At 41.5% G+C, this 24581-nt stretch overlaps 1 protein-coding gene across 7 annotated transcripts in view; it reads right to left on the bottom strand.

Moving 5' to 3' along the window:
• Positions 1-24581, bottom strand: part of ELL2 (elongation factor for RNA polymerase II 2) — a 189238-nt gene that overhangs the window by 88395 nt on the left and 76262 nt on the right. For 4 of the 7 annotated variants that reach the window (XM_033915494.1, XM_033915562.1, XM_033915768.1 and 1 more), the window contains 2 exons: positions 20753-20800; positions 478-599 (listed from right to left, as the gene is read on the bottom strand). In XM_033915494.1, the coding sequence (XP_033771385.1) occupies positions 478-599; positions 20753-20800 (170 nt within the window). Of the gene's footprint in view, positions 1-477; positions 615-20752; positions 20801-24581 lie in introns of all 7 variants that reach the window. The other 3 variants (XM_033915312.1, XM_033915405.1, XM_033915634.1) reach the window with 1 other exon arrangement.

The following is a 24581-nucleotide window of genomic DNA, read 5'->3' as shown; positions in this document are numbered from 1 at the left end:
TTACAAAGAAACTAACAAAGTAACATGATTCTTACAAATAAAACAAACATGAATCGGGGAGGGAAGGAGGGAAAAGTTATAATTCTTTCTTAGAGGGAATAAACAAAGAAGGGAAAAAAAAAAAAAGGAAGGGGAGAGAGTTAGAAAGCCTGAAACATTATATCATGTCCAAAGTTTAAATATTAAAAGCATCTTTAAAAAGATAAGTTTTTAAGGATTTTTTTAAAAAGAAGTAAGGTCCTTTTCCACCTCTTCCCCCCAACCACCACCACCACACAATCTATGTGACCCTGTGTATTAACTTCCAAAATGTTAAGAGCCATCTGATTAAGTGAACTCTCAGGTCGACCAATAACCCAGCATGCATCGACCTGATAAACAGAATCTTTCCAAAGGATTTATGAATACACAATTTTTGAAGGTGTGTTATGAGTATTAAAACCCTATATAGAAAGAACTAACCAGATCATATATTACCTGGAGACGGTTTGCTGGATGCAGTCAAAGCTCCCCTGAGGATTATCTCTGCCAACATTAGACAAATAAAAGTTGAAGTTGTACATTTCACTGGGGGACTCTGTCTTGGGAATTTTGATACGCTGAGAGAAAAAAACCCAAAAACAAACAAAAAAATCTCATTTGTTGTCATGTCTTTGCACAATGATGGTTCAGGATTTAGCAATGAATACTTTTCCTATCATCTGTTTGTAACATTAACTAGATTCAGGTTTTTATACATTTATATATAAAAATAAGGCAGTTAGATCTGCAAATTCCAAAATGAAAATATTTTAGGTCTTAATAAATTTTACATTTGATTCTTCTTGGTTTGCTTTTGGATATAACCCACCTAATGTGCCCCCTCAAATATAGCAATATACAATACAGCACATAGCTGCTTTTACCAAGTATTTCTTTCCTGCACCTCTAAAGGCTATAACTCATGTATGTTCACAGATGACATTATGAAAAGTGGTAGAGAAAGTACCTCAAATTGAAAAACATTTCAGGTTTTATATACTGTATACTGGACTGCTGGCTTGAATATTTTTCAAATGCAGCCATCAATGGCTTTCCCTATGACCACAGAAGTACCTGCTGAGGCCTCACTGACCATGCGGTCCACTGGCTTCTTGCAAAATTGCTGCCAAGCCATCACAGTTTGAATTCAGTCATGAACAGCAGGCCAAATTCTCACAACTGGGTGATGTTCCCTGTCAGAGCCCTGTGTAAGTGGCTTTCTAAGTTGCGCAGGACCCATAATTGCATCAAAAAGGATAAAGAATGCAACTCTTAAAGTGGAAAGGTATGTGAGAATGCTTGACCTGCTGTCCTTGGAGAACACCTGCTACAGGTGAACAATGTTGCTTTTCTGAGGACAAGACAGACATAGGGATCCCAGCTGAGAATACTACTAGGCTTACCAAAAACCATCAACTGTCAACAGGGACTTGCAACAGTCCTATCATGGAGGTGCAGCCTGGAACAAAAAAGAATGGGCCTAGGAGATTGGAGTTGGATTCTAGACTCCAAACAAATTCTGCAGGACTATCTAAACAAACTGGCTAGCGCATTGGGTATTTTATTCAAGAGTAGTGAAATGTAGAAGTGTGGACTGAAGACTGTAAGACTGAAGACTGTAAATATCTCAATGGAGGGTGATCAAGCTGAATACTGATGCAGCCATAGCTCACACCATGTGCTGTGACATGACCCTCAAGCGTCGGTCCAGCCTGGGTGCAAGTAAAGGAACTGCAGTGTGTTAGCCAATTTGCAAAAGAGTGCTTACTGATGGCTGCCCCCATCCTGTTTGTGCAATTTGTGTTTTGCATATGTTTATAAGTTGCTTTTACTGTGTATGTTTTATTGTAATCTGTAGAGAACTATGGATTTAGAAGGATATAAGTACAATAAATAAACAAAAAGTTAGGTGGACTGTATGTACTTTTAGTCTACTCCAGACAGAAGCTAAGGCTTGCTTACAATCCAAGGTATGCAATACACTTTCACAAGGATGGGCATGTTTCAGGAAAAATGCTTGAAGGACAAGATGGCACTCCAACACTACCTTAGGAACTTCGGATGAGTGAAGACGACTACTCTTATGAAACTGTGTAAAGTGGGTCAGCTATTAGGGCCTGCAGCTCACTGCCTGAGCTAAAGTGAGTGTCAGCAAAAACACTTCAAATGACAAGAGTCAAGCAGCTCAAAAAGCACTTTCATCAGCTGGATGACAGTTGGATGCCTGACAGGGGACTTTGTAAGAAGGAAACCCTCACATATGTAAAGTGAACCATTAGAGCAGTGTATCAAACTGTGTTCCTCCTGAGATTCCAAGTGTGCTGTGGCAAACTGAGGAGGAAGAGAGGCGCCTGCCACTACACGGTACAGCACCAGCACTGCCCGATTCACCAAAGGCCTGCATGTTTCCTCCTTCTCTCTAGTATCCTCCGGCTTCCCCCCTGGCCTCACCTTTAAAGCTAATTACAGCAGACTGCAGAGGATTGCCGGTAAGTAAAATGATTTTATTTTTAATATAGCGATTGAAATGTATCAGTTTTGAGAATTTATATCTGCTGTGTATATTGTATGTATGAAAAATGAATGGAAAAAATTGCATTACAATTAGTAAAGGGGATGGGATCTGGGGCAGAGCTTGGGTGGGCCTAAGGAGGTCTGTGGTTGGGGTACCTAGTTGATATTTGTTAGACTTAGGGGATACTGTAGGCAATCAGCTGGTGCCAGTGCCTCTCCTTCTCTCCAGCCCTCTTCCCTGCTGGCACCCCCTACTGGCATCTCAGGGCCCATCTAGAGGATCTCTGCACATGCTCAGATGTTGACATGATGTCATCATGGCAATGTCCGCGCACTTCTGTGTGCCTCAAGCCGTGGCCACTACATTTAGTGTGCTCCAACTCGAGAGTTTGAGCGACTGCACTAAAGGCTGAACAGAGATGGGCTTACCCTCTATACAGTAATGAAAAGCACTAAATCACACTAAGGTGAACTCTTAAGAACTGTTTTGAGACCAGACTCAGATGTAGAAGGTACTCAAACAGGTTATGTGTTGGTCAAGAGGATTTAGGGGATTGCTCTCAAATAGACAGCAAACCTCCTCCACTTAAAAAGCATAACACCTCTTAGTAGAATCTTTCTTGGAAGTCAGCAGGATCCTGGAGACATTCTCAGCGAGTCGAGTGTAGAATGTGTTTTCCTTCAACATCCAAGCCATAAGGGCTGGACACTGGAGGTTGGAATGTATTAGAATCTTGTTCTGTGTGATGAGAATCAGAACAGTCCAATATCCACAGTTCTTCAAAGGACAATGCCAGAAGAGAGCCTGCCTAACCCAGAAGGCATGATTGAGTTTCCTGATCTTGTATGAGTTTCAGCAGAGTCTTCCCTATCAGAGGTACTGAAGGATTTACATATAGAAGGTCCTCTCCTCAATTGAGGAGGAAGGCATCTGACACTAGCCCGGACATGGACAACTCCAGTCCTCGAGGGCCAGAATCCAATTGGGTTTTCAGGATTTCCCCAATGAATATGCATTAAAAGCAGTGCATGCAAATAGATCTCATGCCTATTCATTGAAGAAATCCTGAAAACCCAATTGGATTCCAGCCCTCGAGGACCGGAGTTGCCCATGTCTGCAGTAGCCTGTTGAGCAGTACCAAAGCACTTTATTGAAATGAATAGCAAAAAGATCCAAGGGGATGCCCCACTCTGAAGATCTTGTGGGTAACACCCATGTTAAGACCACTTGTGTTAGTTGCAGTACCCTGCTCAAGTCTGGTCAAGACTTCTCTTTCCAAGCCAGGTATGTGCCTTGAATACCATGCTGTGCTTTTTGGCCCAGTTCCATATCCTGACCACTTCCTGCCTCAAGGGTAGGATCTCTCTCATATTCTCAGCTTGTTGATATAATACATAAGAACGTGACTGTCAATTAGCAGAATCTGGTTCAACAGCTGATCTCTCAAAACCCTCTGGGCAATCTGGCTCTAGGAGGTTCATCTGAAGTTTGGTCTCATGCGCAGAGGAGAGTCCCTGGATGTGAAGACGGTCTATATGGACTCCCCTCTCCACACTGATTGCATTTATAGTTAGATTTTGCTGAGGTGAAATTTGGAATGAAATCCCAAGTTCAAATTTGTTCAAGTCATCCAGAGGAGCAAATGGGCCAGCTCTGGTGTCACTAATGACATCTACAAAGTTCCCTGCGAAGCTTAAATGGAGGACAGCCATGGGAGAGACATGCACTGAGACGGCCATGTAGCCCATCAATTTCAACATCTGCTGAGCTCCGACCTGCTAGCTACATTAAATCTGAGTGGCAATGGCAATAAGAGCACCCACCCCTACCTGAAACAGGTAGGCTTTAGTTTGAACTGTGTCTAGCACAGCCCTAATGTATTCCACTTCGTGCACTGGTTGTAGCTGGAACCTAATGTGGTTGATCAGAGCGACACGACTGATTAAGGGGATGGAAAGCCTTTCATACGCTGAGAGATTGGAAAAACTGGGACTCTTTTCCCTAGAAAAGAGAAGATTAAGAGGGGATATGATAGAGACTTACAAGATCATGAAGGGCATAGAGAGAGTAGAGAGGGACAGATTCTTCAAACTTTCAGAAAATAAAAAAACAAGAGGGCATTCGGAAAAGTTGAAAGGAGACAAATTCAAAACTAATGCTAGGAAGTTCTTCTTTACACAACATGTGGTGGACACCTGGAATACAATTCCAGAGGAAGTTATAGGGCAGAGTACAGTACTGGGGTTTAAGAAAGGTTTGGACAAATTCCTGCTGGAAAAGGGTTTAGAGGGGTATAGATAGAAATTTACTGCACAGGTCCTGGACCTGTTGGGCCGCCGCGTGAGCGGACTGCTGGGCGCGATGGACCTCGGGTCTGACCCAGCGGAGGCATTTCTTAAAAAAAAAGAAAGAAAAAAAAAAAAAAAAGATAATGAATCCTAGTAGCTCCGGCAACTAAATAGTTTTCTACAATGATTCTTGAGCATCTTCCTTTAATACACTCTTGACCAACACATTGTCCACTTAGGGAAACACATGCTCAGTACACTGCAACTATGGCAAGGCATTTTAACACTAGGGGTGAATGCAATACTGGTAATGAAGTTTCCTTACTCGGGTACTTGGGCCGATCCTTTTTAATATTTATATCAATGACTTGGAAAACGGAACATCCAATGAGATCATCAAGTTTGCAGACGACACAAAACTCTGCCAGGCAATCAGATCGCAGGAGGATAGTGAGGAACTCCAGAGCGATTTGTGTCGGTTAGAAAAATGGGCGGAGAAATGGCAAATGAGGTTCAACGTGGAGAAATGCAAGGTAATGCATTTAGGCAGTAAGAATAAGGAATACGAGTACAAAATGACAGGTGCAACTCTGGGAAAAAGTGAACAAGAAAGAGACCTGGGTGTACTGATAGATAGGACCCTGAAGCCGTCGGCACAATGCGCGGCAGCGGCAAAGAAGGCAAATAGAATGTTGGGCATGATAAAGAAAGGAATCTCGAGTAGATCGGAGAAAGTAATAATGCCGCTTTATAGGGCAATGGTCAGACCTCACTTGGAATACTGCGTCCAACATTGGTCTCCCTACCTAAAGAAGGATATAAAACTGCTGGAGAGGGTGCAGAGACGAGCAACTAAACTAGTGAAGGGTATGGAGAAACTGGTATATGAGGATCGACTTAAAACACTGGGATTGTTCTCCCTTGAGAAAAGGAGACTGCGGGGGGATATGATCGAGACCTTCAAAATACTGAAAGGAATCGACAAAATAGAGCAGAGAAGATTATTTACATTGTCCAATTTGACACGGACAAGAGGACATGAAATGAAGCTAAGGGGGGACAAGTTCAGGACTAATGTCAGGAAGTTCTGCTTCACACAGAGAGTGGTGGACATCTGGAATACTCTCCCAGGGGAGATTATTGCGGAATCGACAGTCCCAGGCTTCAAAAGCAAACTAGATGCATATCTCCTTGAGAAAGGCATATAAAGATATGGTGGCTATAAATAAACCTGGTGTATACCTGGCGGGGCCTCCGCGTGTGCGGATCGCCGGACTTGATGGACCGAAGGTCTGATCCGGAGATGGCGCTTCTTATGTTCTTATGAAATCTGAGATACCTCCTAGAATGTATTCGATGTGGTTATAAGTATCCTTTTAAGTCCAGAGAGCATAGCCAATTATTTTGAGTGGGCAAGAAGGGTGTCTAGAGACATTTTGAACTTTTATTTGACCAGATATTTATTCAGGTCCCTTAGCTCTAAGAAGGGATGAAATCCCCATTTTCTTGGGCATGAGGAAGTATTTGGAATAAAATTATTTTTCTTTTCCAGGTAGAACAGGTTCAACCAAGTGGGCCTGTAGAAGGGAGGAGAGCGCCTCTGCAAGCTGAATTTTATCATTCAGTGGGCAATTTGGAGGAGATTGATGCCAAACTTGTATGTAACCCTCCCAGACTATTTGCAGAACTTACCATCTAAGTTTACAAGGGACCGCCTTTCTTGGAAAAAAATTCTGACTCCCTCCTACTGGTAGGCCATCTGGGATGGGTACTAACCTGTTATGCTCTGGTGGACCCAGTCAAAAGCTCATCCCCTGCTTAGATTGGATAGTATGCTTGGGCTTTTGGGTCCACTGTTGCTGAGGACAGGAGCGGAGAGGCTGGGCCTGCTGCTGAAGATGGGAGGAAGGAATATTAATAAATATCATCTATGTTTGAGACTAATAGGCACTCTTTCAGCTCCCAACTGAAAATCTGAGAGAGGAGATCTGCTCCCTCCTTAACTTTGTCCCCAAAAAAGTTTTATCATCTCAGCACAGGAAACTTGCCAGTTTCTCCTGAACTGCTGGCTCAAGGTCTGAAACACACAGCCATAAGCCTTGCATGTCAATACCCACAGAAGAAAGCCTAGATGCCATGCCAAAAATAAATAGTGGCCTAAGCTATGTGTTTTCTGCACTCCTCCTGTTTATTAGCTACCTTGCGAAAGCATGTGGCCAACCCCAGTGGGAGTGTTTCTACAATCTCGAGCACAATGCCCACCAAGAACATCAAGTAGATGCTTATGTAGAACTGTTAGGATGATTTGGAAAATGAGTATCAATCCCTAAAAATCCCATCTCCCCAAACACTCTAGATTAGAGCATCCTTGCTTGGGGGGGGGGGGGGAGCCAAAGCATGGATCCTTATACCTTTGGCTCTTAAGGGGATTCAACTACCATGGAGTAGTATGGCAACTGTGGCTTCTTGAATCTGGGAGCCTTTTGGACTCTATACATGGAATCCATCTTTAGGTACCATTTGCAGAGAAGGGTTTCCTAATACTTCATCTGCATATCTTTCAGGATGCTGTGAATGAATACCGTCACCGTTTCCCTAGGAGAAGAGTCAGTCGAGGACAGCCATCATCATGGCCTTGGGCTCATCCTTGACCAAGTTAAAAACAGGAATGGTTTCTGCCATTTTTTTTTTTTTTTTTTTTTGAGAAAGGGCTCCTCTAGTATTTTTTCCTCTGAAGACAGGCCAAGGGGCCTCCTTTCCAAGAAATCCTCTGCCTCATCTTCAGAAGCCTAGGAACAGTCCGACTCAACTAAACATATTTTTTTATGGGAGGTCAGAAACTGCACCTGTTGCCATTAAATGGACATACACCCAAGCTCAGGGTGGGAATGCCAAGATACTAGTTTTCCCCAGGATTCTAGGATAGCTTCCTTCTCAGATGCACTGGAAAGATATTACATTAGTAGTTGCTGGCCCCAATGCCTGATAAAAGTACCAGCATCCAGATAGGCTGGAATAGAACTACAGAACTACAGATAATGCAAGTGCCCTCGATGACTCTCTGCTATGCTCTTACAGAATGCAGCCCAGCTCCCTCTTGCACCATGGCATGGAGCCAATTCAAGAACAGGCATTGGAAAAGACAAGCCTGGAGACAGCCTGTGAAGATGGTGTCAAGTTGGAAGAGGGGACCCAACTTCAGGGAGATTGGTGCATTGGAACTGCTTCAGAGGGGGAAATGGACTTCTTGGGTACCAGAGACATTCATACTTCGAATTCCCAGCACAGTGCTTAGATGACCAATGCTGGCATTTGTCTTTCCACGGTGCTCACCATCAGTGTCCTTCAGTGCCAATGATGTGGAATCTAATGCATCCTTAGTACCAGGTCCAAGGATGCCAAGTCCAGATGGCACTTGACATCGAGGCAGGAGACCTTGATGCAGCAATAAGTATTGAAAGCATCAGTCCCTATTGTCTATGTATGGGACTTCTGCATACTGAAATGCCTCTCATGCATGACCTCTCTAGCTCTATTCTCCATATGAGCACAGAGAACAAAGGTCTTAAGTCTCATATATTTTAAGCACATGTTAGTCCATCACACTTCATCACCTCTTTAATCAAGTGGCAGTTTGTGCGACATAACAGGGAAAATAACTTCAGCAAAAAAAAAACAAAAAAAAACCCAATCTCCCCCCAAAAACAAACAGCTCAATTATGAAAAAATTGAGAGAAACAAACAAACCTGGCCAGCACTCAGGCCAAAAAATGGCCAAAAACTAGGTAAAAAGGGGAAATGCACAAAAAATCTTGTGCTACTCATAAGAGCAGCAGTGAAGCCACGAAAAGCTATGTAAAAAAGTTTCTCACTGCAACAAAGGAAGTGTCTTCTCAACTCTGTGTTCCACTTGGGCAGGTGCTGTGTACAGGCCTACCAAAAGTTTCTTGAACTAGAAATACTGGGAAGCCATCTGCACCAGGACTCCAACAAAGACCACCATCCAACTGTGAATAGCATAATCTACTTGTCCATGGAGAAAGAATTAAAACAAAAATTCACTTAACCATCTTTCAAGTAACAAACTGGATAGGAAAAGATTTAAAATTTATGGAACAGTTTGAAAACCTAATATAAGCTCTATCTCTGATAGATGGAAAGCAGGTATACAAAAAATTCTCTCTCCCTGTTTGTTCTGTCATACAGTACTTTGTCTTGTACAGCATGTTCCTTAGATGGTCATGATTAGATGCAAGTGTCCAATAAATTATTAAGTTACATGTGCATATACCAGGTTTTGGAAACATTCAGCCTTATGTCTTAGGCAAAAATGCACTCAACTGCTGATAGCCTGAAGAGCAAGCTGTGCTAATAGTATTTCTGGCTCAGAATGGGGTCCAGAGACAAAGCCGGGGTAGGGAGAGAGATACAAGGACATTGATTTATTTGCATGGTTGTTAAAGTTTCCAAAAAGAGAGGGTGGATGAAAGTGGATTACAGATAGGTAAGGAGAACGGGTGGGCTATTCAGTTGCTAGGGGAGAAACATAACCACCCTGTACACCTGCCATTCCTGGGGCGTGTACATAAAAGGCAGTTGTGAAGGGGATTTTAGAATATTTGTGCATATACCTACTTCTCTAAAAAGATAACATCATAAAAAACAAACCAAAACTTAGAATGTTTGAATATTCAGTTTTGAAATACAGTAAATCCAAGACTACAAAATTAAACCAAAACTAATTTTTAACTAAGCAATTCAGGACCTATGATTTTCAGTTCCTCAGTTTGAAGTGTTCAAGTGAAAACATCCAATATGAATGCCTTATGGAATAATAATAACAACTTTATTTTGTATACGGCCATACCCAGGGAGTTCTAGGCGGTTCACATCCATTGAACAAAACTTAATAAGAAATTACAATAAACTATATTTACAAGTAAAGAAGATATTGGAACAAAATTAACAAGAAATTACAATTGATCATGGTTAAAGTTGATCATAATTACAAGCAATGAGGTGATGAAGGTGAGCATGCGAGGGGGGGGAATGAGTAGGTCATTGGAGTTAGTGAGATGGGGGAGATCAAAAAGAGGGGGGTGGGGAACGGGAGAGTTGGGTCGTTTGAGGGAGGGGGGAGAGAAATGGTAGAGAGGGGATTAGGGATATTGAGCGTGGAATAAATGAGTTTTGAGTGTTTTTCAGAAAATCAAGGTAGGTGTAGGCCTTGAGCAGAATTTGGGCTAGCCAAGTGTTCTGTTTGGCTGCCTGGAAGGCGAAGGTTCTGTCGAAGAACCTTTTGAGGTGACATAGTTTTAGGGAGGGGAAGGCGAAAAGATTGATTCTGCGGGAGTTCTTTTTGTTGCAGTTCAGGATGAAATGAGGGGTGAGGTAGCTCGGAGATAGCCCAAAGACAGTTTTGTAGCAGAAACACGCAAACTTGAATAGGTTTTTCTTCTTCTCTCCAGCATGCCATTAAACCCCTGAGGAATGCATGTACTTGCTGAAACACTGGCCATGCTGGGTCTCCTTATGTATGTGGTTTTCAGCTAGTGTTTGACTCGGCTCAGAAATGAAATAATCTATCTGTCCCTTTTTTTTTTTTTACTAGATTGGATGTTTGGTTGGGACATCTCTTGATCTTTTTATGTCTGCAAGTTTCTAGTCTAACAGTAAAATCAACATGAGAGAAGAGTGGAAGGAAGGCATGTGCATATATACTTATTCAAAGGCCCCATTTTGACTGGCATTGGTGGTCTTCCTTAACCTACAGACTTATAAGATCATGAGGGGCATAGAGAGAGTAGAGAGGGACAGATTCTTCAAACTTTAAAAAAATAAAAGAATAAGAGGCCATTCGGAAAAGTTGAAAGGGGACAGATTCAATACAAATGCCAGGAAGTTCTTCTTTACCCAACGTGTGGTGGACACTTGGAATGCGCTTCCAGAGGACGTTATAGGGCAGAATACAGTACTGGGATTTAAGAGAGGATTGGACATTTTCCTGCTGGAAAAGGGAATAGAAGGGTATAAATAGAGGATTACTGCTCAGGTCCTGGACCTGTTGGGCCGCCGCGTGAGCGGACTGCTGGGCAAGATGGACCTCAGGTCTGACCCAGCAGAGGCATTGCTTATGTTCTTATGATTCTAGATTCAAGGGGTAGCCAATGTAGTTTGTGGTAAAAAGGGGTGATGTGGTCCCATTTGTTTAAGCCAAATATAAGGCGAACGGCGGTGTTCTGGATAAGTTTCAGTCTCCTGATGGTTTTCTTCGTGGAGGCCAGATAAATGATGTTGCAGTAGTCTAGGATGCTGAGAATGGAGGATTGTGTCAATACTGGCTAAACTGGCACTGCAACTTCTGATTTAGTGATCTGCTGAACAAAAAGTACCAAAAAGTGGATTTACAGAGGCTATAAACATTGAGGGGTAACTTGCTTTTTTTTTTTTAAGTTATGTACCATGGAGTAGTGCTGCCCGATTCAGGAAAAAAAAATTTTGATTCAGCCTACTGAATCTAATTTTCGATTCGATTTTCCTGCCCAAGTGGGTGTTTTTTTCAAACATCCTGGTGGGTTTATTTTATAGCCTCTTCACCCTCTCCTATCCACACTGGCGCTGTAGTGTAAACAAAATAAATAAAAAAAAGACTCTTCCTCTCTCTATTAAATCCTAGCTCACGTTTGCGGTCTAACACCAGCTCTAGCAGAATACACATTTCAAATCAGACATATTGCAAACACAACAGAAAAAAAAAATATTTTTCTACCTATTGTTGTCTGGTCATTCAAATCTTGTTGGTCCCAAGTTTGGATTGTCTTCTGCTAACTCGCTTGCCAGGGTCTCCTCCTTTCTCCGTGCTAACTATCTATCTTCTATCTCTGTCCTCCCCTTCCATTTCCCTTCCCTGGAGGTCTGGCATCTTTCCTTTTTTCATCTCCATCCACACATCTGATGGGCCCTACCATCCCCAGATCCACCATCTCTCCTTTTCTCAACTACCCTTTAATCCAGCATTTCTCCCTCCTTCCCCAGTGTAACATTTCTCCTTCCCTCCTTTCTACCTCCCCATCCATCACACCCTCTCCACGAGTCCAATACTTTCTGCCTCCTGCACGCTTTCTCTCTGTGTCCTTGCCTCTTCCCTTGAGTGGCAAACTTCCTTCCCACCCCCGAACATGCTCTCTCCCCATGCACCATCTCACCTCCCCTTCAGTGTAGCACCTTTCCTTTCCCTCCCTTTCTGCCAGGTCCAGCAGCACCTCTTCTCCCTTCCCTGCTTCCCCTGTCCAGCAATACACCTTCTCCCTTCCCTCCTTCTGTTCTACAAATATACAAATTCTACAAATATACAGAGCTTTTGTTCCTATTAAATCCATTACTCATCTTGGTTTGCATTAAACCTGTTAATCAGGTTTGCCCTAAATATCAGCTAACTTGAAATTAACCCAATTTGTCATTAGAAGCTCATTTTCAAGTGGATAAATGGTGCATACCTATTTCTTTAAATCTTCATACCCAAGCCAGTGTCACAGCCACTAATCTATAAAAACCAAATTCCATATTACTTCACTAGTGATTTTACATTTACCTGATCTTTCTATGCTTCAGACTAGAGAATTTTCACAAATAAATAACCCAATATTGAAAGAATGACAACAACCAAGTACTAAAAATGATTCTCTCTTACAAAACTCAAGGAAGATGGCAAAATTCACTTTAAAATTCTCTTAACTGAATGTACCAAAAATATACTGTATGTGTGTGTGAAGCTGATCCTCAGTATTCAAAACTCATATCGGAAACATTTCCTATTTTCAGAATTGAGAGTTTCTTAATAACCCAACAGGGTACATTTAAGCACGATACATTCTTGGACCTTAGTGCTATGTACTAATGGCTCCTTTTATCAAGCCGCGCTAGCGGTTTAACGCGCATAATATCACGCGCTAAACCGCCAGCCACAGTAGCCGCTACCGCCTCCCTTGAGCAGGCGGTAGTTTTTAGGCCAGCGTGGGAGTTACGTGTGATGAAACGTCACAGGCGTTAACCTCGCTAGCATATAATCTTAACACTGAAGACTAGAGAATGACACAGGGACAAATTTGTCCCTATCCCCGCAGGAGCTCAATTTCCCCGTCTCCACAAGTTTTGTCGCTATCCCTGTCCCATTCCTGTAAGTTCTGCCTTAACCACATGAGCCTCGAACACATGATTTAAAAGTGTTTGAGGCTTGTGCAGATGAAGACAGAGCTTGCAGGAATGGGGCAAAGACAGGAAAAGAACTTGCGGGGACAGGATGGGAAAATTAGTTCCCATGGGGACAGGGAAAAATTTGTCCCTGTGTCATTCTCTACTTCAAACCTTGCAGGGAGTTCAAATTGCAATATTGTCATATCATTTGCATCCTGTTTTGGCATATTAAAATTTTGACATCAATAATAAATGTATATACTGCAATACCTCACAGTTCAATGAGGTTTACAATAAGAGGTAAGAACTGTAAAAACAGCGAATTTACACCACAAATAGTACATTATATTTAAAATGTAACATTAAGAAATTATACATATTTATTAAACAGATACATTTTTAATGATCTTCTAAAGGCCTGGTAAAAAGAATTTAAGATCAAGATGGCGTCAGAGTGAGTCGAGCGATCAAGTGGCTCTTGCTCCGTTCAGCAATTTTTCAACTTTTTTCCTTAGAGATTTACCTGCTATGCCCAAGCACAGGAGTAAGCAGAGGAGCGTGCTTCCTGCTTCCTCTTCCACTTCATTGACTCGGCAAGCGGCAATAACATCTTATGCTGTTCCAGTTGGAGTGGGCGCATCCGCTGACTGAGGAGGGCAGACCTCGGTCTTGGAAGGTGACGTCTCGCTTAGCCCATTTGGGCCTGGAGTTCTTCCGCATCCCGGGATGATGTCAGGGACGCCCTCAGATAGAAACATAGAAACATAGAAACATGGTGGCAGAAAAGGGCTATAGCCCACCAAGTCTGCCCATTCCAAAGTATTCGCTCTCGAATTTACTCCCTTAAAGATCCCACGTGAGCATCCCATTTACTCTTAAAATCCTTCACGCTGCTGGCTTCAACAACCTGCAGTGGGAGTTTGTTCCACTGATCCACCACTCTTTCGGTGAAGAAGTACTTTCTGGAGTCTCCTTGAAACTTCCCTCCTCTGATCTTCAGCGGATGCCCTCTGGTGGTCGAGGGACCCATAAGACAGAAGATATCATCTTCCGACTCAATGCGACCCGTGATGTACTTAAACGTTTCAATCATGTCTCCCCTTTCTCTTCGTTCCTCAAGTGAGTACAGTCGCAACTTCTTTAGTCTTTCTTCATACGTTAGATCCTTTAGCCCCGAGACCATCCTGGTGGCCATTCGCTGAACCGACTCGATCCTCAGCATGTCTTTACGGTAGTGTGGTCTCCAGAATTGAACACAGTACTCCAAGTGAGGCCTCACCATGGATCTGTACAATGGCATAATGACTTCAGGTCGCCTGCTGACAAAACCTCTGCGGATACAACCCATCATTTGTCTTGCCCTGGAGGAAGCCTTCTCCACTTGATTGGCAGCCTTCATGTCATCACTAATAATCACTCCTAGATCACGTTCTTCCTTGGTCCTAACCAAGGTCTCTCCATTTAGTGTATAAGTTCTGAGCGGGTTTCTCTTACCCAGGTGCATTACCTTGCATTTTTTAGCATTGAAGCCCAACTGCCAAGTCGTTGACCATCTTTCCAGCAGTAGTAAGTCCTGTGTCAGGAAGCGCCAGAATTGATGTCTCCGGCGGCGCTGCAGGTCTCACCCCTGACTCCGGATGGGAACCATAGCTTGCTGACTCCTTTACAGTCAGCATTGGAAGTCGGAGGACCTGAATGTCAGCGGGAAGCGGGGAAGGTGGAGATGGAACCCATAGTGGAGTCCCCCGGAATAGCTATCCCTGCTTCCCTGATTAAACCAGCAGTGGTAGACATGGAGGCATTATGGAGCACTTTGGAGACTTTACATAAGGTATGCTCCCAGTTTGTTCTTTCCACACAAAATTCTGATAGTAAATTTAAAACTTTTGAAGAGAAATTCCAGCAACAGTCTCTTAGAATGGACAAATTGGAGAAATCTGTGGCAGATGGGAAGATTACTACTAATTTACAACTTAAGGAGAAAGCTTTACTTGCTAGGAAAATTGAAAATTTGTAAAATGCTAATAGGAATCTGAACTTGAGACTTTTAAACTTTCCTATTTTCAAGTTTCAATCTCCTAGGGATTTATTTCAGTCCTTTTTAAACACAGTTTTGAAATTTCCTGAAAATAATATGCCACCATTACAAAAGATATATTACTTAAATTTACCAAAGGAGGATAAAGACAAAGGGAACGCAGTACCAGGAGAACTGATCTCACTGGTATGCTGGAGACATCTCAAGAAGAAACAGTGGCTAGAACTACTTTATTGGTAACTTTTGTCTTTCTTCAAGATAAAGAAGCAATTCTTCGTCTATTCTATAGGACTGATAAGGTGGAATTTCATGGATTCAAAATTTCTATATTTCCTGATGTATCTAAGTGGACACAAGCCAGACGTAAGAAGTTTTTGGCTTGTCGTCAGTCTGTTTTGAGTCTAGGGGCAACCTTTCAATTACATTTCCCCTGTAAATGTTGTATTACTTATCAGAGTAATAGATATATTTTTTATGAACCCGATCAATTGCAGTTTTTCCTTGAAGGTAAAGTAATCACAAGAATTCCAGACATCTCCATGGAATCAGCCAAGCAGGCCATTAGTTAAATAACTCCAACTGCACTCTGTTGATTTGATTAATCATTTAGTTTTATTTCCTTGAATCCAACTACCCTTGGAAGTGATTGATTCCCTCTCTTCTCAAATTGTGGACTTTAGTCATAGCCACTATGTGTTATTATTTTTTTTATAATTAGTACTTGTTTTTCTTATTGGATTGTTATATTTCCTTTCAAGTATCTATAGTTTATGAATATTTCCTTAATTGCTTCTGATAATTTCAGATACTGCAGTGGTCTCAAACTCTTTGCAGGGTTACATTTTGGATTTGTAGGTACTTGGAGGACCGCAGAAAAAAATAATGTCTTATTAAAGAAATGATAACTTTGCATGAGGTAAGTACCTACAAATCCAAAATGTGGATTATCTGAAATTATCAGAAGCAATTAAGGAAATATTCATAAACTATAGTTTATAAATCTTTCCTTAATTGCTTCTGATAATTTCAGCTATACACAGCTGAAAGCAGTGCAACATGCAGAAAGTGAAAAACTATCAAAGTATCAACTGCAAGAGACAAGATTTTGAACCAACTATTTTGAGGCCTTCGGCATTATAAAGAATGATTCTTTATGGAAAACTTGTGCCTAAAGTGTCTGGCGGTCAAATCCGCAACTGCCTTCAGCTCTCACCTCCTCCAGCACCGGACACACACACAAGCTGAACTGCCTCCAATCGTTACCTTACATTCTGGAATGTTGCTCGCCTCACTGCTGTTAACCTCATGCAAGTGTTTTCCTGCGTCTGTACGTGATTGCGAGGTGGAGTGGAGAGATAATCGTGTACAGACGCAGGAAAGCGTTTACGTGAGGTTACAGCAGTGAGGCGGGCAACGTTCCAGAATGTGACCGCCGGACACTTAAGGTACAAGTTTTCCATAAAGAATCATTCTTTATAATATCGAGGACCTAAAAATAGTAGCTTGCGGGCCGCAAGTTTGAGACCACTGTTCTACTGGGAGCCAATTCAATAGTATGGTGTTACATGCTCTGATTTTTTTTTTTAATTGAAAATTAGACGCACAGCCATATTTTGGATGATTTGCATCTTCCTGATTCTTTGATAATAACCTAGATAAATAACATTACAATAGTCTAAAGTATTCAGAATTAAAGTCTGCACAATCAATCAATCAATTTAAAAGACTGAATCAAAGATCTACCAACACCCTTTTGAGTTATTTGCAGAGCATTAGAAGTGGTATTAACCCCATAATTATTGCAACCCACAAAGTAAAATCTATTAGACATTATCTTTAATTGGTACTCCTGATCAAGACATGTTTAGGGTATTTTTCCCCCCTGGCAGGTCCAGTCTGTTCCCTCCTAGAACAGCTGCATGTCATGTTGCCACACTTGGAAAGTGCTCTAAACCAGGCTTGTCCATCCCACGGCCCAGAAATCAGTGCCAACCTCAGTTTTTTGCCCACAGAATGCTTCGACTGATCTTGCCGGGAGCCTGAGATACACAATGACGAAGTTGAAGCTGGTCCTGCGGTATCAAGTCTTGCAAGGCAAAGCAAACCTAACAAACTTCCAGTGCAGTTCAACCTTGTGGTGATTAGTCACCACAGAGAAGTAGCAATTTAATCAGAGCAATTCACACGGCTCTCTTGCTGCAGGAAAGAAAGATCCAGCAAAGCTTCGTGGCAAGAAGATCTGTGTAAGCATTGCAGCAGGGAGACAGAGAACCTGGCAGGAAAGCAGGCATTCAAGCAATCAGGTAAGGGAACAGAACTGGGGGAGGGGTGGGGGTTAAAATATAAAGATTTGAATATGCATTTCATTTTTTCCCTGGATTTTATCCCTAGATCTCTTAATGAAACCTAACTTGACAACTGCAAAAAGAAGAAAATGTTTGGCAGCAGAAATCATATAATGTCAAGTATTGTGGAAAAAAATTCTCATTTCCTTGTACAAAATGGGTGACTAGATTGCAGATGAATTATTCAGACACAAATTATTCTAAGGAGGAATAAAAGGTTGCAGGCCTGAAGGCCTCGACTTTGGTTGTGTTCAAAGTTCAGTCCTGTTTTATATGATCCTTGGTATCTTCCTCATCTGTGTAATCCGATGGGGTTCTTCTCCTGGTTTTAGCAGTCAATCTGCATAGTTATATTTCTCCAAACATGCACTGAACCCATTGGCTGGGGGATGCCAAAGCTCTCTCAGTCAAAGGAATACCCTGCTGAGCTGCTCCCCTCTTCCTAGCACTGCTGTAGTAACCCAAAAGTCAGGTTGCTTTCAGATGCTGATACTGGGAGTCCAGGAATGCCAGCGGGAAATTTCTTTGGTTCATGGGGCTTTGACATCCCTGCCAGCAAAGGCACTAATTTTAATGCACACTGGGGTGAAAGGAATACATTTCTTTTTCAGTCCACCATCTTGAATGAGTGTACACATTTGTAAAAGTAAATTAATAAAACACAGTGCCACGCATGAGGAAGGCCTCTCTCTCGACACCTCTTGCACACTGCCTGATTACCAAGTCAGAGGATATAGGATGAATCTAATGATCAAAGTGACTGAGCATTAGGGAGAAGGACACGTGCATCTGTTTTAGGGCACTCCAAGGAGAACAGTTTATTTTATTTATTAATTTTATTATTTATATATCACTTATATCCTAAGTGGTTTACATTCAGTTCAGCAACAATTCTATTGTCCCCTGAGGAAGGCTCTTCTGTGGCTGAAACGCTCCTTGTAAAATGGAGCGTCGAGTGTTTGAGACACTCACCAATGTTGGAAGTGGCATACAGCCATCTAAGTGTTGCTGTTTCTTCTGATACACTCTAAATAACTTTTTAGTTAGACACAAATACAGAAGGGTGGGATGGGGTTTGAGATAAAATTATATGATGACCGATATATACAGGATAAGGACCTGAAATAACATCTATGTTTATAAGAGGTTCTATGTACTGAGCTGTTAAACCTCTACCTATATGATACTTCAACCCCTAGTAAATTTATTATTTGGGAAAATTTTTCTTTAAATCAGAGCGTCCATATTAACAGCTTGAACAGGATGTTACTTACACTGCATTAATTTGTGTATAAATTGATATACTTCTATGTGTGTTTAAAATTTGAAAAATAACTTTTTATGATCCAAAAAAAAACCCTTTTCCCCGAAGTATATAGTTTAAATGGCTTGCATTTGTTTGTATGTTACAATATACATGTCAGTAAACATCTGCAAATCCCTTACAAATTACAAAATCTGAAAGCAAGTATTTCCATTTACATCAAAATCAACACTAAAAGGAATATCTTGTTTAAATAGCATTCATAAGTTTTGAATATTAATTTCAACCAGGATGGATAAAAATCAATGATTTAAAATGGATTAAAAAAATTTTTTTTTACATAAAATGCTTTGAGGAAAAAATCTTATCTAAAGATAGAAGATTAACTATTGTCCGTTAATCATGAAATAAGGATAAGTTTTAATTATGTTTGTTAATAGCTTCTATACTGCTACTAAAGACTTTGGAGTCAATTCAGAGCAGTTTACATGAGCTTCTGTAGAAATGTTATCATAGAGTTACAAAGAGCTTCTGCGAGGCGTTACAATACATGGGCTCTATACTGAAATACACGGAGCTCTGTGGTGGTGTTACAATACATTGTTATTACTACTGGCACATTGATCATCCTACTTATATGCACACATTTACCAAAATCAATCGTCCTATGTATATACATATATATAAACTAGGTTTACTATTGAAGCTAAATACCTCCCAGGGAGGCTGGCCATTTCAACTACAAGAACATAATCTATTTACACGCATTCCTGCAAGTTCTAGTTTCCTCTATCAACTTCATAATTTCAGTTGAAGTAGTCTGAACAAATTGCAGCTCTACACTCTCGAAGAACGTAGGGAGAGGGGAGACATGATTGAGACATTTAAATAAGTCACCGGACGTGTCAAGGTGGAAGATAATATTTTCTTTCTCAAAGGACCCTCGGCCACAAGAGGGCATCCGCTCAAACTCAAGGGCGGGAAATTTCATGGCGACACCAGGAAGTACTTCTTCATCGAAAGAGTGGTTGATGGTGTGTGGTCATTATAAGGCGTATAGCCCATCTGCAGCATCCACTATCTCCTCCTCTCCCCTAAGAATTCCCACATGCTTACACAACACTTTTTTGAATTCAGACACATTCCGTCTCCACCACTTCTACATGGAGAGATTATTCCACACATATACCACCATTTTTGCAAAATTATTTCCTTAGATTACTCTCGAGCCTCTCTCAATCTCATTCTAAGCCCTCTCTAGAGTTTCCTTTCAACTGAAAGATTCGCCTCATGTGCATTTATACCACATAAGTATTTAAACATCTATTATATATCCCCTTTCCTTCCTTTCCTCCAAAATTATATTGAGATCTTTAAGTCTGTCCATATATGCCATATGACTTAGACCAGTGTTTCTCAACTCAGTCCTGGAGTAACCCCCATGCCAGTCAGGTTTTCAGGATATCCACATTGAATTTGCATAAACTTGATTTGCATACCCTGCCTCCATTATATGCAAATTTATTTCATGCATAACCATTGTGGATATCTTGAAAATCAGACTGGCAAGGGAGGTACTCCAGGACCAAGTTGAGAAACACTGACTTACAAACCAAAAATACTAAATTTGAATCATGGGAATGCATTGTCCTGTCCCACATTTAAATTCATCCATCAGACAGGAGGCAGAGGATGCTTTCTTGTGCTAATCAACAGGGAAGGAAGAACTGCAAAGAGTTATGGGCATGTGTATGAAGCATGTGGTAAAAACAGGGATGGGCAGAACTAATTCCTACAGGCGGTGTTATACTAGAGGTAGGAAGAGCAAGACCATTATGAGTGGAGAATTTTACAAAATTACCAGGAATACAGAGTATTGCACTCAAAATTTCAAAGTTCTCCTAGAAGTAATTTTGGTACAAGACCAAAAGTTATCCTCCTGCCTGTTCAAAATAAGCACTCATTTGTTCCTCTGAAGAGTTCAATAAATTATATAGAGTCAAAGGTTAAAGTACAGGTATAGGGTTCTATATGTACACGCTAGACTCCGTTTAAGAAGTTAGCTTGCAATCTTTAAATACTACTTACTCCTTGGAGTCCTTGAAATTGGATTGATGGTCTTGAGGGTGCTGTTTTCTGTAAATAAAAAGGAAAATGCATTATTAACCTTATCTTTGTCTTGAGCAAACTAAACTGAAATAAAATGTTTTTTTGATTAACTCTAGATTGGGGCGACAAAAGTTATACCTTCAAGCTTGCTAATGTTATCCCTACAGTAAAGCATAGTGATACAGCATTTTGCTGTGAGATATTTTGCAGCAGCAGAACAGGGAAGCTTGTGTAGAGGCGAAAAGATGGATGGTGTAAAGTACAGAGACCCTGAAAAGATCTGTTCCAGTTTGCCACAGACCTGGGACTGGGAAGATTTCACTTAGAAAGATAATTATCTTTTAAGTGCAAAGCAAAAAACTACTGAGTGGCTCAGCAAGAAATGACATGTTCTCAAAATATTCCATTCAAAGCTGAGACCTCAACCAACAGAACTTTTGTGGCAAGACTTGTAGACTGCAGTCCTTTGAAACTATTCTACCAAGAATGGGGGAAAAATGCTCATACCAAATTGGATTCCTAGACAGAAAAAGAATGGCTTCAAAACAAAACTGATACAGTAATTGGAAAATAAGGCCAGAGCCAAGCAGATTTCTATGGACTGTGCTCCAATTATGGCAAGGCAGATTTAGATAGAGTGGGCTTCGACTTCAATTCTAGTACCGTATTTTCACTCATATACCGCACACCTGTGTAAAACGCGCACACGGGTATAGCGCACGGGGAACAGACATTTATGTAATAAAATTTTAATATAGCGCGCGCACGCGTACACCGTGCATGCTAAAACCTCCTCCCGCCTACTCCGAAGCAGCATCCTCCCCCCCCCGCTCGTCACCCCCCCTCCCCCGCGATCCTACATCCCCCCCAGCACTGCAAAGACAACTCTTACCCGATTGGGCACCGGCACCAATGCACAGGATGTGCCAGTACCAGTGCCCGAAGATCCTCCCTCTTTGGGTTGGGCTGGGCTGGGCTGGGCGGTGCGAGAGAGATCCTCCTTCTTCCTGTGCCGGGCTGGACTAGGCTTTGAGCATTTGCGCATGCTCAAAGCCTTCTGGTCTCGCTCTCTCCGAGATTCGGAGAGAGCGAGACCAGAAGGCTTTGAGCATGTGCAAATGCTCAAAGCCTAGTCCAGCCCGGCACAGGAAAAAGGAGGATCTCTCTCGCACCGCCCAGCCCAATCCAACGAGGGAGGATCTTCGGGCACTGGCACTGGCACATCCTGTGCATTGGTGCTGGTGCCCAATCGGGTAAGAGTTGTCTTTGCGGTGCTGGGGGGGGGATGTAGGATCGCAGGGGAGGGGGGGGGGATGCTAGTTCGCAGGGGGAATGCCGGATCAGAATGAAAAAAAAATTTGTACAACGCGCTCACACGTATAACGCGCATGGTTATGCACGGTTTGTAAAATCATGTATAACGCGCGTATTATATGCGTGAAAATACGGTAGTTGTGAATAAGACCAATACCAGGCAGACTAAGGTTTATGCCATGAAAATTGCAAGAACAGATCAAGATCAGATATGCAAACATTAAACTCATAAAACACGATATGATGCAATATAGTTTGTTGAGCAGACTGGATGGATTATGGAGGTCTACCTGTTGTCATCCACTACATTATGTTACCACTCCTGGAGAAATTCTGCTCAAAATATTTTATCATACAAAGGTCTGACTCCTCCCTACCCCGGGCCTTATACCCCTCAGATTTTTCTGCTTCTCCTCCACACTGGACATGTCTGATTTTTTTGAACCTCAGTTCTCTTCATTCCTTTCCTTTTTTTTTATGGGGGAGGTGGAGGTGTGTCAATCAGGTACATGGTACTCTCACAAACCCTGTTTTGAGCACATAACTCATTGGCGTTCATGTCTCTTCAAGCACACCTTCACCCACACTGTACTTTCAAATTCCCCCAGGACAACCCCATAGCTCAAACTCATCTGGCACATCCCAATCACCTGTAGCTTGCCCTTTCTCCAGCCCCGATCACACAGGATGAGAGTAGCTGATCAGATTCCATCCCCTTCAGCCATCTCACCTTTGATTACTGAATTTGCGCCATGGGGGGGGGGGGGGACACATTTGGTGGCTTTTGTGACAGAAGCAGCAATGGAATTTTTAAAATTGAAAAAAAAAAAAAAAGGAACCGTGTCTTGAATGGAAGTATAGAGTGGAATGCCTTCTGACAGTACAACCAGAATGAATTTGAAGATAACATCAGCAATGCAAGTATGACACTGATGGGAGGAGCTATAGCAGTGTCTCAAACTGTATGCCAGTGCACAGTAGTGTGCCTCCAAGAGATTGTGCACCACAAGAGATTCCAGAATTTTACTTTATTTTTAAAAAATTCCTTTCACTAGAAGAGACGACATGTATGTCACGTATGCAAGAGTCTGTTAATGTTATGGGCACCTGTGTGTATAAGGATATAACCGCCCAGACAAGCATCATTCTTTGACGTGATCGGTCCTTGAAAACTAAACAGCAAGTAATTTAGTTTTATTTTTTATTGACCAACAAAGCAATCGAGGTTTTGTTACCATTTGGATCTTAACTTGGATTTTCAGCTCTGAGAGAAATTAAATTGAAAAAGAGAGAACGACTGCAGATGGTGGATGATGAAATTCATGTCTGCTTGTTGACCACTGAGCCACATTTTGAGTTAATTTGTACACAAAAACAAGCACATCCATCAGATAGAATAGAACTGCTAATCAATCTGCTTTAGTTTACCCATACATAGCTTAAAGAACTTTAAGGGCCTGTTTGCGCGGTAATGGCCCTGAAGCCCATACAGATTTCAAGGGCTTCGGGGCTGTTGCCGCGCAGCTTTGTAAAACAGGCAGTAACTAAATAGCAATCAAATTATTACATTACATTAGGGATTTCTATTCCGCCATTACCTTGCGGTTCAAGGCGGATTACAAAAGGTTAATTTAAAAAAAAAATTATAATTTTTTGTTTTGCAATTTTAGTTTCAATTATAATGTGCTGCGAAAAACATTTGCTCCGTTTAGTATGCCATGAAAAATGCTGGAGCTAACAATGTTTGAGACACACTGAGCTATAGTATGCTATATTCTTTGAAAATTGATGTCTAGTTTATTACAGTCATTCTGAAAGCATATTCTGAAGTGAGTGATTTTTCCCCTGAAGCAGCTACTTAGTGAAACAGGACCACTTGAGAAATTCTAAACCAATTTTGTTGGTGCTACATGAATATTGTTGAAAAATTACAGGGAAAAATTTGCAATAAAATACTCTGAATTAATGATTGCAATAGAATTTGACCAAGTGATATGGGGATTTAGTCTTCTCTCAAGTGACGTATTTCTAGCTTTTGCTTGGATTATGAAAAATTTGGATTTGGAATTTTCAAGCTTGAATTTATAAAGTAGTAGAGTTTTGTTTTTTTTGTAATGACCAATGACTGGTGCAGCTCCTACCCATGGCACTTTATGCAACTGGGTTAGTGGAATGCTATAATTCTGATGTCTTCCGTTACATATTTTTGAGGAGGAAAGTGTAAAATAGGGTGAGAGCACATCAAAGAATAACAGAGAAAAAAGCAAGACTGATCATCTAGATATGGGAAAATCCAGTAAAATTTATTGCCATGGGACCCTTTTGGAGCCAGTCCTTACAATGGCAACTCCAAACCGTTGGGAATGCAAATCAAAGCAAGTGCTTTGATTTTAGAAGTGTTTTGGAACAGACTTCAACAGACCCCTGAGGTAGGCATTTTCACACTCAAAACAGCCTGCGTCAGGTCCTACAATAATACATTTCACTTGATTTT

This window comes from Geotrypetes seraphini, chromosome 1 (genome assembly GCF_902459505.1).
Source record: "Geotrypetes seraphini chromosome 1, aGeoSer1.1, whole genome shotgun sequence".
NCBI lineage: Eukaryota > Metazoa > Chordata > Amphibia > Gymnophiona > Dermophiidae > Geotrypetes > Geotrypetes seraphini.
Note: the sequence above shows the minus strand (reverse complement) of the source record. Positions and strands in the feature narration are given on the sequence as shown.